General features: G+C 31.7%; 1 protein-coding gene across 1 annotated transcript in view; it reads left to right on the top strand.

Moving 5' to 3' along the window:
- The first annotated feature begins 7,638 nt into the window (after positions 1-7,638).
- Positions 7,639-12,565, top strand: part of LOC113515170 (fatty acid synthase-like) — a 29,227-nt gene continuing 24,300 nt past the window's right edge. The window contains exons 1-4 of the mRNA XM_052895945.1: positions 7,639-7,781; positions 8,975-9,124; positions 10,760-10,952; positions 11,895-12,015. Coding sequence (XP_052751905.1) covers positions 8,975-9,124; positions 10,760-10,952; positions 11,895-12,015 — 464 coding nt within the window. The 5' untranslated portion in view covers positions 7,639-7,781. The remainder of the gene's footprint in view (positions 7,782-8,974; positions 9,125-10,759; positions 10,953-11,894; positions 12,016-12,565) is intronic.

Genomic DNA, 12,565 nt, shown 5'->3' with positions numbered 1-12,565 from the left:
TATGGTAGAAAGTGGCCGTTGGCATCATATTGGACAATTCCTCTGAGCACAATCCGTTGTTAATGAAGAACAAAACAATATATGTAATATCTTAGTATCCTTGTGGTCCCGGCATAGAATAGTCCACTCCTTCCTGTCTCGTGGGTGTCGTAAAATGCGACTAAGGGAACTTAATGATCGAGAGATGAGTAGCAGCGTCCCTCTTAAAACACCTCTAAAAGCTTAACTGCGGTTGTTAACCCGTCTGGCAAGCATAGCACCTGGCAGAACTAAAGGTTATATATAGAACCTTTTTGCTAGTTTGTTAGATATAGAAATAAAAATACAATAGAATTGGAAAAACCATGAATAATTAAGCTTCTCTAGTCAATTGTGGATTAAAAAACGTACCTTTTTTTTTATACAACTTAGAATGGCAAACAAGCTGACGGCCCATCTGATGGAAAGTGGTAACCGTCGCCTATAGACATGAGCAGTACCATGGACATAGCAGAGTATACTGTTTCGCCCATGATACCCCCCATGCGTAGCCATTCCTGAGGACTCAGGTGTTATTCCTCTGTACCCTGTAAATTCACCATATCCCACCCTTCAAACCGAAACACAGCCATGCAAATACAACTGCTTCACGGTAGAAACACGAATGGGACAGAGGTACCCAAGCAATCGACTTTTGTACAAAATCTCCCCCTTTCAGATCCACTGTGGAACGAAGAGAAAAAATGTGCTTTTAAATAGTGGATCACAATTATTTAAGTACCTACTAATTTTTGGATGGATGTTTTTGTATGGAAATGATATTTTGTTGTTGATGTTGTATTACCAGCAATAAAAAAGTTAATATTTAATATTTTTATACAAATATATTATAATAAAATATAAATATATTTATATTTTAATTTTTAAAATATTCGTAACACCAATTTGGAAGTATTTTGATTTTGAGTGTATCACTTGTACGCACCTCTTTACATTTCTGTCATTCATGTATGTGTATATGTTTGATTTTGTACAAGTATTTGCACACAACCATTTTGCATATTTTGTTTTATAGTAATAGGTGGCCAACGTCGTTGGTGACACTAAAATTATTGATATTTGGATACATATGTATATATATATTGTTATGTCTACTGTTTGTTGACCAAAATAAAGAGAAAAAAAAACTTAGCAGATTGGATACTTTTTTTATTTATTTAACTCTTTATTGCATCAGAGACATAAAAATAATAACATATAAACAATTCTAATGAAATAAAATAACATACAGATTGAAATATATAGGTACATAAAGGTACAAAAGGCGGTCTTATCTTTAAGGAAATCTCTTACAGACAACCTTTGGATAAAAGAGAACATATATTTATGTACTGATTAAAGTGAGCAAAACCGCATAATTAAATTCGTCATGGTTGGCTCTCATTCGATTTTTCTTACAAATTTCCCCTTTTTTTATCTTACCTATATTTGTGGACAAATGACAATCGTATATGATACGCTTTTCAACCAACTTCTGAAAAGGAGGCAGTCCTCAGTTTAATTGTATTTTTTATGTTTGTTGCGTACACATATCTGTCACGCCTGTCTCCCATTAGGGTAGGCAGAAACAATGGAACACCAAATGCTTCGATTCAAACAAACCTCTTACACATAACTCCGTCAATTGTACACTGATTTAAAAATTCTATCTTATCTGAAAGGATATACTGATTCCACAGAAATTTTATTAAAATAAATTCAGTATTTTAGTTATTAAACTAAAACTAGCTAATAAGTTATTCTGCCAGGATAGAATTTGTATTTTTTTTTATACCACTGAGGTGGCAAACAAGCATACGGCCCACCTGATGGTAAGCGGTTACCGTAGCCTATGAACGCCTGCAATACCAGAGGTTATACGCACGCGTTGCCGTTCCATATTTCTTATGGAACACATTCTTAAATTATATAAAACAAAAATAACAAGTGAATTAGTCTAATGCCGCTACGTTTTTAATACGAAAACTTAATATTTTAATTTGAATTTAATTTTGTCGAATATAAAAATAATCATTTACAATTACTATGACATTTTCGCACCCTGTTGATAAATAATTAATTGCATAATTTTACATAAACTTAAATATCAGACACAAATCAACATTAAAATACTTTTGCATATTTATATGTCAGTATTGAAGTTTATATTATAAGTGACTTTAAATGTCAAAGACCACGAGGTTTTACTATCCATACGAATAGTTGACTCGTTTCCTTATTAAACATACTATATTTGGTAAGAATCTCGAAGAAACTTATCGTAAACATTTGTTTGTAACACTTTATTGTACAGTAAAGTCTTAAATTATAGGATACGGAGTTCTTAAGAGAAGAATGAGAACAATGGCGGACTTATCCCATAAAAGGGATTTATTCCAGCCAACCTCTGAATGTCTGATATAAATTGTAAATTATTAGGATAAAAAAAATAGTTAATTTAAAAAAAAATAAAAGGTGTTCCAGTTACAACACGAACACAACATTAATACTGGACAACATAATACATCTAAATGATACCTAATATATTTAAAAGGATTATGCTTAACACTTCTAATTAGGGCCGTAGTCAATTTTCTTGTGACTTTTAATTTTAAGGTAGGACATTGCCCCTCAAGGCGCCTCACCCCCTAGCTACGGCTATGCTTCTAATATTCTTAATAAGGAGGTACATAAATGTCATATTTAAAATTTACAAATATAAAAAAAACTAATAAACAATATAAATATATATTTATAATGCATACATATAAATACACTACCAAAAATACATACACACATACAATAAAACTAAATTAGCGCATCTACAGAATAACCCCAGAGTGTCTTAATACAGGATTTTAAGATTTTCACTGAAGAGAACATTCTTGAACTGTAGCAAGTAGCAGCTTGAACTGTAAAAGATTTTGTAAATCAATAAGTAGTATATAGGTAACGCTAGAGCCAAGTTATAACTGGAACGAAGGAGATTGTCAGAATCACGAAACAGGAATTTTTCACGCAGGTATGTAGGAGATAAAGGGTTAAATAGGATCCTAAAAGGGTGAGGATATTAATATTCCGCCGAAGACGAATAAGAAGCCGATTGAGCTGCCTGCGATAAACTGAAACATAATCAAATTTACAAAAGTCATAGATGAATCTGATACATAAATTCTATAGCCAGCTTATCGAGCAGCTCTTCAGAGAGGTCCATAATGGTACTGTTGGTATAGTCTAACAAAGGAACAATGAAAGAACGAGCAAGAAGTAACTTAGTACTCAGAGGAGAAAAGAATTGAAGGCGTTTAGGAGAGTAGCGTGTGGCAAATATCCTCTGGTTTATTTCATCAACTTGAGGACATCAAGGCAAAATCAGATCAGAGAGAGCAGACATTGATAAATTTAGACCCGAGCACAGGAAGTAGCAAGTCAAATCCAACCAAACTAAAAGTACTAATGAAGTCTAAAAGAACCAGAACAGTTTAGTTCCTATTTTCAATACCAGGTTTTATATTGTCGGTGATCTTGACAAATGCAGAGACAGTGCTGTGAGCTGTAAGAGACGTTACCAAAATATCAACTGGGCGATTAGAGTCGTCAAGTAAACTTTGTCGGGAAAAATTATGTATGGGGGCATAAAAATGTTAGAAACACTGGATTAGGTAGATGAAGAGCCCTCGAATGATTTTTACCGATGTCCAGACTTTTCATATAATTCCAAAGCTGAATAACATCAGCGTAATTAATAATAAAAATAATTCGATACATTATAAAAAAAACGGTACGAATTGAAATGTCATATCTGTGTTTACAAATAAGTTTTGTATTGACATAATTATTATTACCTACCAATTAATTCTAAAAAGAACGTAAGTATAATAATTTACATACACTTATGAGAATAACCGATTATGTGATTTGTAACTAAGAAATGTAATTAAGTAGATATAATCAAGCGATATAGGTATAGGTATATCAACACCAGAATACAACAATAATAATGACAACACAACACGACCAGATCTTTTCTTATTTATCACTTTGAGCTGAAGTGGCTTGAGTTCGTGTTCTAGTTCGAGACAGCAAGTTTGTAGTACATGCAGGAGGTTTATTCAGTTTCGAAGTCTTCACTCCAGAGCTGTACCATTTGGCGACTCGGAAAATAGTGCCTTAATAATACTACATTCTTCCAACGTACTGATCATCCTACATGAACCATTGGGGCATATCGCTATTTTTGCCATTGCTAGTCCAGCAACTCTTAGTACCTAAAGTTTTACGGGCTTCCACAAACATTACATGCCTTGAACTAGTTAAAAATTTTGTGAGTGTCAAACCATTACTACGAAGTAGTTTTTTTGGCAGATCATACTTGAGAACGATGAATGATATTATTTATAACAGACAAAAGAACTACCAACAATACACATTTACATATAGCTGGATACTAATAAAATAATCTGTTACGCGTATCGTACAATACCTCCAACGCAATCCTGAACTACGTCAACAAATATGTAGATTCAATATGGCTGATTGACATTATAATTTTTACGTTGTATTAGATATACAACGTAAAAATGATCAGTGTTACGTATTGTTCAAGTCCATGGTAGCCTATTATATTAACTGTCTAGTATGTTGTAGCTGTTTTTTATTACCAAAAATTCCTATACTATTGTGATCTTATTTCAGTAAATTAAAAATTATTTGTATTATATTTTACATATTTACTTATATGCTTTTGTACATTTTTTGTTTTGTATACATACATTATATATTGTAAAATTGCGGACTTATCCCTTTAAGCGGTTTCTTCTAGTCAACCTCGAGAACGAGAAAGTATTTATAGGGATAATATAAAAAGCATAATATATAAGGTGCAAAATTAATTCATTAAATATAATATATATTTTATTAGCTTTAGCGCAAGTCACTTCCCTCACAATGGTCCTCCGTCTCTCTTCGACTTAATCAGTACTTACCTATATAAAAATCTGGTGCCTTGTCATACGGGTTCTTCGGATACCCAATTCAGGCACCAGTTCTCTGCAACTTTAATGTATCTATGGTATTATTATAAATTATTCATTGTACTCAAAAAAGTTGTTAGAAATAAATAAACATTATTATTATTACAAAACAATAAGCTCAAACAAGACCCGAAAAATGTAGTACGAAAAAGATGTGAAATGTAGTCAAAGTAATAATTTATACCAAGAATAAAATTGATCATTCTATTAACTTAATTGCCTGAAGATAGTGTAAATAATATAATCAAATTTTGTGCAGATACTGACCGCAAATTTTTCTGACAATATTGTCGTAAGCCAAGTATCAAAATATATATATATATATACGCTTAAATTCTCATAACAGCTTATTTGTATTAATACCGACTGATAAAACAAAAGTCAAAACTGTGATAACGGACTTAAAGAACGATTGCGCATCTGGACACGATAGGATCTCCCACCGACTACTAAAAACACACTGTTCTATACTGATAAAATCTTGATCTGTAATTTAGCTTTCAAAACCCGCAACTTTCCTCAAGCTCCAAAGAAATCAGTTATAAAACCGATCCATAAAGGAGGTGAAATAGATGATGTCAATAACTTCAAAACAATTTATATACTTCCAACTTTAGCTAAAATTCTCAAAAGACTTCTAAACACACGCTTGGTTATTTTTTTAGAAAGTAACAACCTTCTCTCACCGTTACAGTTTGGTTTTAGAAAAGGTCTTCTTTTTCCACAGATGATGTTGTTCATGATCTCACAGACACTATAGTAAATCTGAACTCAAAACAATTGCAATATTTCTTGACCTGGCAAAAGCCTTTGATGCAGTTTCCATCCCTCTGCTTCATGTTAGAATCCATGGGTGTAAAAGGACAATCGCTACAACTTTTTACTGACTATCTAAATGATAGATTCCAATAAGTTAAGATTGACAAATAAATTAGTGATGAACTTCCAGTCACATTTGGAATCCCTCAGGGCAGTATCCTCGCGCCGACCTTATCGTTGGTTTATATAAATGATCTTTTCCAACTTCCAGTACAATATGGCAAAATTATCTCATTCGCTGATGACACTGTCCTGATAATTCAAAGCGTAGGGCATGAAGTCTGTCATTTATGGCAAATAGGTTTCAACAAGGTCCATGATTGGTTTAGCAGTAATATTGTCACCCAAAAAATAGCTACCTATATGCTATTATATATTTGCCCAGAAATATATCGATAAAAATAAAAACAACTGTAACTATAAATCCATTGAAAGTTGTGATACCTTTAAATAACTGGGTGTCATAGTTAATAATACACTAAGTTTCAAGGCTGATACCCAAATGCTAGATCATAGATTTCGCAAACTTATATATATTTTCAAAACTCTCAGACACCTTTTTAGCCGTAATTTTTTTTTATACAACTTATTATAGAATGAAAAACAAGTTGACGGTCCACCTGATAGAAAGTGGTAACCGTCGCCTATAGATATGCGCAGTACCATGGGCATAACAGAGTATACTGTTTTGCCCATGAAACCCCCCCATGCGTTGCCATTCCTGAGGACTCAGGTGTTATTCCTCTGTACCCAGTCTATCTTGCATTGTACCATGCTCTTTTTACTATTCTTCTTGGGGAGCTAGCACTTAACCGCATCTCATGATTATTGAAAAAGCCCAACGTACCGTACTAAAATTAAACTCAAGACTTCCTTTCCGACATCCCACCATTAAAGTTTAAGAGCTGATGGGATGTGCTAACGGTTAAGCAACGCTTCATTCGGATGTGATAAATAACAAACGTAGAAAAGGAAAGGTATGCCAAATTAAGCCATTCAAAACTGCCTTTTCACATAAGTTTTACTGTTTCTTTGGTGGCTACTTGTATAATAAACTAAATACTTTGCTCTTCTTCTACCCTTTGACTCAAAGTAGCTGTGAATCATATCTTTCTAAGTGGTTTAAGACATTGGATTATAATTTCATGGAAGAACTATTAACTATTTTTAGTTAATACACTTGTATATCATTTCACATATACCCACATACATGTACAAAAAGTTACGCAAATGCACACACACCCACGCGCACACTCACACGCACACATACACACACACCTTTTTTATATATTAATTTTATTGTTCTCTTATCTCCTACTATTTATTATGGTTTTCTTTTTTTTTAGATTGTATGTTTTCAGTACAATGTTTTTTGTTTAATTGTTATTTAAACACATATCGGTTGGGGGCCTGGTGATATGTACTACAGGTTTTAACCTATTTTATACACCAGCAGAGTTCTGTATTAATTTAATCTTATTTTATCCTAATTACCACATGAGTAAAATCTAAGTTGTTAATGAGAAGACATAATAATATTATTATTATAATATTATAAGACTACAACAACCTTTATATTGTTCAATGGGGGATAAACCAGTAGACGTTCAAAACCCTTGCAAGAATATCACATTTATCAAATTACTATAAGTAGTTCAGTAGTGACAAATAAATATACATAAATGCATATCGATTAAAATCATTACGCTCCTTTAGTTTGGTAAAACATAAAACGAAACCGAAAGAATTAATTGTAATTAAAATATTGCTTTGTTTTTGACCTCTGAATTGCATTAAAATTTCAGTATAAATAGTAAAAACTTGAGTAATTTTAACGATTATGTATGTTCTAACACCGCTGTTGTTATAACAGTACTTATTGTGCAAGAGGAATAAAAATAAATATTAAATGTAAGTTATATTTATATTTATTAGACTGTAAATAAACAAACTTTTTAACAAAATAATATAAATAAAATAAACCGAAAGCAAAAAGAAAAAAAGATGTAACAAGAAGCAAAAAGCGATGAATAAAGTGATATTAGACTTTAATTTAAAGACATTGGACAAAATCTATTTGAAGTCAGTGCCAATTGACGCGTTGTACATTTGTATAATTTTACAGTTGTTGTTTATAATTGTTTAAAGGTTTGTCTTTAACCCTTAATAAAAATATTTATGTATTTCATTTGAATTATATTTCTTCATTAATTTAAGTTGTAAATATATATTATAATTATTGTTCTTCCTCTCTTTTGGCTTAGCATCGTCTTTAAACAGATTTTATATTAATTTCTTATTCTTTTTTTTACTTCTTGTTACATTTTTTTTTAAAAGTTAGCATATATATTTTTTTATTTCGTTTATTTTTCCTTTTTATCTCCAATTAAAAAATGCTTGGTGTCCCAACACAACTATTAAGATTAAATGCCACTTTATTTCTTCCATTTGTTTCCACTAATAATAGAAAATCTGTTGTGCAATAGTTTTTATAAAATATCTAGAAATCTGAATTTAGATTTATTTAACTCTAAGATAGAGTCCGCAAGACGTGTGCTGAGTCAATGGTTCTTTGATAATTTCTATTTGAACGAGTGATATCAACTTTTTATTTTACATAACTGCCTACATGCATGTTTGTTTCATTGTAAGTACTAACGATGCCATATGCATTTAGTGAAATTTTAATTTTATTTGTGGAAGTCTGTAATTAGCTTTTTGTCTTTATTATGAAATGTTTTACCCGTTTTTCTTTTTATTAAAAATAAAATAAAATATAATGAAGACAATTCCGTGAAATTATGCAAAATGGTAGAGTCAAGAATGTTGACATCTTACGGACTATAATCAATTTTGGTGGATATAAGGACAAATGGATTCAATTTTTGAAATTTCGTATTGATAATTTTATTTTCGGTTAGTAAAGTTCATAATAATAATAATAATTTATTTATTTGCTAGAAATGTGGTTATAATAATGGTCTTAAATATAATAGATCTACACATTTCGCCTTATCTAAAGGCATAATGGACATGTACATAAATAAAAAAGCAGCACTGACCCGAACACGTTTCATCTCTAATTTAAATTTTATAATTTATAGATGGCGTCAACAAATAACACTGATAAGCCAAACTTAGGATACCAACTATCGCACCCAGCTCCTGGAGAAGAAGTATGCATCACCGGTATATCCGGATCCTTCCCGGATTCAGATTCGGTCATGCATCTTCAGGAGAACCTGTTCAGTAAGGTACAATTTAATAAGCAATTTATTTTATTTTATTTTTTACATAGGATACAAAAGGCGTCTCAGGATTTGACCAGGGAACTTGCAGGATGCAAATTTTTTAAGAAGGAATGTGTTATTTATTTAGAGGTTGTACTGTCGTATCTGTTCAGACACAATACTATTGGGAGTTGGTTAAAGATATTTTTTTATACCAAGAAGGCAACAAACAAGCACATAGTCCTTTTGATGGTAAACGTTTACTGTAACCTATGGAAACCTGCAACACTAAGAGTGGCACGTGCTCATTGCCGACCCTGAATAAATCTTAATATACCCTTTTGAAGAACCTTATACTATAATTTCTAGAGAAAACCTCGACAGGAAGCTCATTCCATAGCCTGAACGTTCACGGGAGAAAATTATTTTGAAACCGTACTGTACGTGACCATTTAAGTACAAGCGTGTGAGGATGAATTCTCTGTCGATGGTGAGCGGTGCAATGATAAAAGGGACTGTGGGCATCATACCAAATAACTATTTGACTGATTTCTGTGACCATTTAGTGGCGATATACGACTATAAAGATATCGGAAAAACTGTTTGTTAGTGCGCCAAAAAAAGACCAAGATAGGTGAAAAGTGGTTACAAATTGCTCATAGGAATCTTAATGTTAAACAATTTAACTGTTTTCTTTTGTGGAGATCATTTTTATATAATACCATAAACATATTTTTATTTACGTAAATTTATAACTATTTCATTTTAAAGTTAATTTGTTTTAATTTTAAAAGATTTTAATTATTGATTTGACGTTAGAATTCAATATTGCCATTTAGATGTCTTACGTTTTCAGTAATTTAGCAGACGAATAAGAAAATTAATAACCACTAATTATTGGAGTAACAAAATCATTAGTTGATTATATTACTTTATTATATACTATCAAGAACAGATAGACGTGTTGTTTACTTTCATATTTATATATTTGTAGTCGTTCGCAATCACGTGATTTCAGATAAAAATATGATAACTTTAATCGGGGTTTTATGCAAAATCAATATTACGTATTATGAATAATATTTTTATGTCAGATTAATGAATACTGCTTTTAAAACCCCTAAACTATGACATAACAATATAAAAAATAATTTTATTATTTTTTATAAATTAAAAAATATTAAATAGCCTATCCCTCAAAACACAATCTGTTAAACAAACTGTCGAACACACAAAAGAAGACAAAGTCTCGTTTTAAAATTAAGAGCTCTATACCACCTTTGAGCTTCGATTGATTCAAATTAAAATCAAAATCATCTGTGTTATAGTTTATAATTGACGGTGTGGTCCCAGTATAGAATAGGCCACCCCTTTCTTTTCCCTGGGTGTCGTAAAAAACTACTGGCAAAACCCCCCAAGGGTGAGCCTTATGTTTAGCAGTGGACGATTAACAGCTGATGAGATGATGATAGTTTATTATTATATTATTTGTGGAAGGACTTTTTTAATAACTTCTAATGATTTTGAAAATGTTTAGGTGTTGTTCAGTAACAGGTGATAAACTTAAATATAATTGAATTTTAGAGAACTGTATCTCTTACTATTTGGGATTCATTTATGGAATATAAACGGACATTATATTTGTGAACACATCGTCAGGTGGACCTGATCTCTGACGACAATCGACGTTGGGAAAAGGGGCACCCTGAAATCCCCCATCGTTCCGGGAAGATCAACGTTTTGAACAAGTTTGACGCTTCCTTCTTCGGGATCCACTACGAGCAAGTCCACTCTATGGATCCCATGTGCAGGATCCTTTTGGAGAAAACCTACGAATCTATTTATGACGCTGGTAAATTTATATTTATCATATTGACCAATATAATAGCTCATTTATCTTGAACAATTGATAACAGGTCCCTCTCCATAAGATTATAAATTACCTATTATTAGGTAATTTATAATCTTATTATTATTATTTATAAATATAGTGAAATTTAAACCGAATATTATTATTCGCTTTAAACTTCACATCTCCCTTTTAGTTCTTTGTTTTGGCTTTTATAATTTCATTTGCTTACTTGTTGCGTCTTGAATAATTTCAAACAACTTAATTTTATTGCTCTTTATTAAGAAAAATCGATATTTAGCGATAAAGTCGCCCATTTTTGTTTCTGTATCTTCTGATTCTTGTATTGCGAATTTTTCGTTCTTGTTTAATTATTTTATATAATTGTATCTTTCTTTCAGAGAAACAATAAAAAAATAACATTTATTTATATTATTATATTGGCAAAATTTTTTATTTTGATGATTTTATTGTTCTAGGATATTATCGTTAGTTTTTTTTTCCTTTGTATTGGTCTATTGTATTGTACATAAATAGATTGCGCTGTGGTCCCGGCATAAAGTAGAACATGAGTGACCCCTTTACGAGAATGTCATAAGAAGCGACTATGGGAACTTAATGGTCGAGAAATGGACAACAAAATATCACCAAAGAATAACTGTGGTTGCTAATCGTCTACCAAGCGTAGTAAGTACTGGGTAGTGGGTTAGCCACCCAGTTTGACTTTAGGCGATGATTTAAGAGGAACGCTGCCTGCTCATCGCTTGACCATCCCTAAGTCGCTTCTTACGACACCCACGAGGAAGAAATCCTGGGCCCATTTTATGCCAGGACATGGCGACTAGTAATAATAATTAGTAGTAGCTAGTAATAGTACTAATTAATAACATAATATAAAGTTATCTCCCAAGTTATTTTGTTCAATAGAATGTAATATTTTGACAGGTTTAAATATAGAAGAGCTTCGAAATACTAAGACAGGAGTTTTCGTTGGCAGCTGTTTTTCTGAATCTGAAAAGACTTGGTTCTACGATAAGATGCAAATCAATAATTACGGCATTATTGGGTAAGTTCTGTTGTTACTGTATTTTTAGGACATTGATTTATTGATAATTTCAATAAATTAAGATCGATATTTTAATGAAGATCATAATTTTACTAATACTTTATATATTATAATTTAATTATAAAATTTGTAACAATACATTTAAAAAATGCAAAATTGTATGTTATTTTCAATTCGAAAAAATTTATTAAATATTTTTTTTTATACAACTTAGAATGGCAAACACGGCCCACCTGATGGAAAATGGTAACCGTCGCCTATAGACATGAGCAATACCATAGACATAACAGAGTATACTGTTTCGCCCATGATACCTCCCATGCGTTGCCATTCCTGAGGACTCAGGTGTTATTCCTCTGTACCCTATAAATTCACGCCATATCCTACCCTTCAAACCGAAACACAGCTATACAAACACAACTGCTTTACGGTTGAAACACGAATGGGAGAGAGTTACCCAAGTAAATGACTTTTTGTGTTGTAATTTCATGCAGTAACTTTATTATATGGAACAAGAATACTTTTGTATATTTCTCATATAGTTTGTATG

Source organism: Galleria mellonella, unplaced genomic scaffold (assembly GCF_026898425.1).
Source record: "Galleria mellonella isolate WM207_F2 unplaced genomic scaffold, CSIRO_AGI_GalMel_v1 utg312, whole genome shotgun sequence".
Classification (NCBI taxonomy): domain Eukaryota; kingdom Metazoa; phylum Arthropoda; class Insecta; order Lepidoptera; family Pyralidae; genus Galleria; species Galleria mellonella.
The sequence above is the reverse complement of the archived record's forward strand: the minus strand, read 5'-3'. Positions and strand labels throughout refer to the sequence as shown.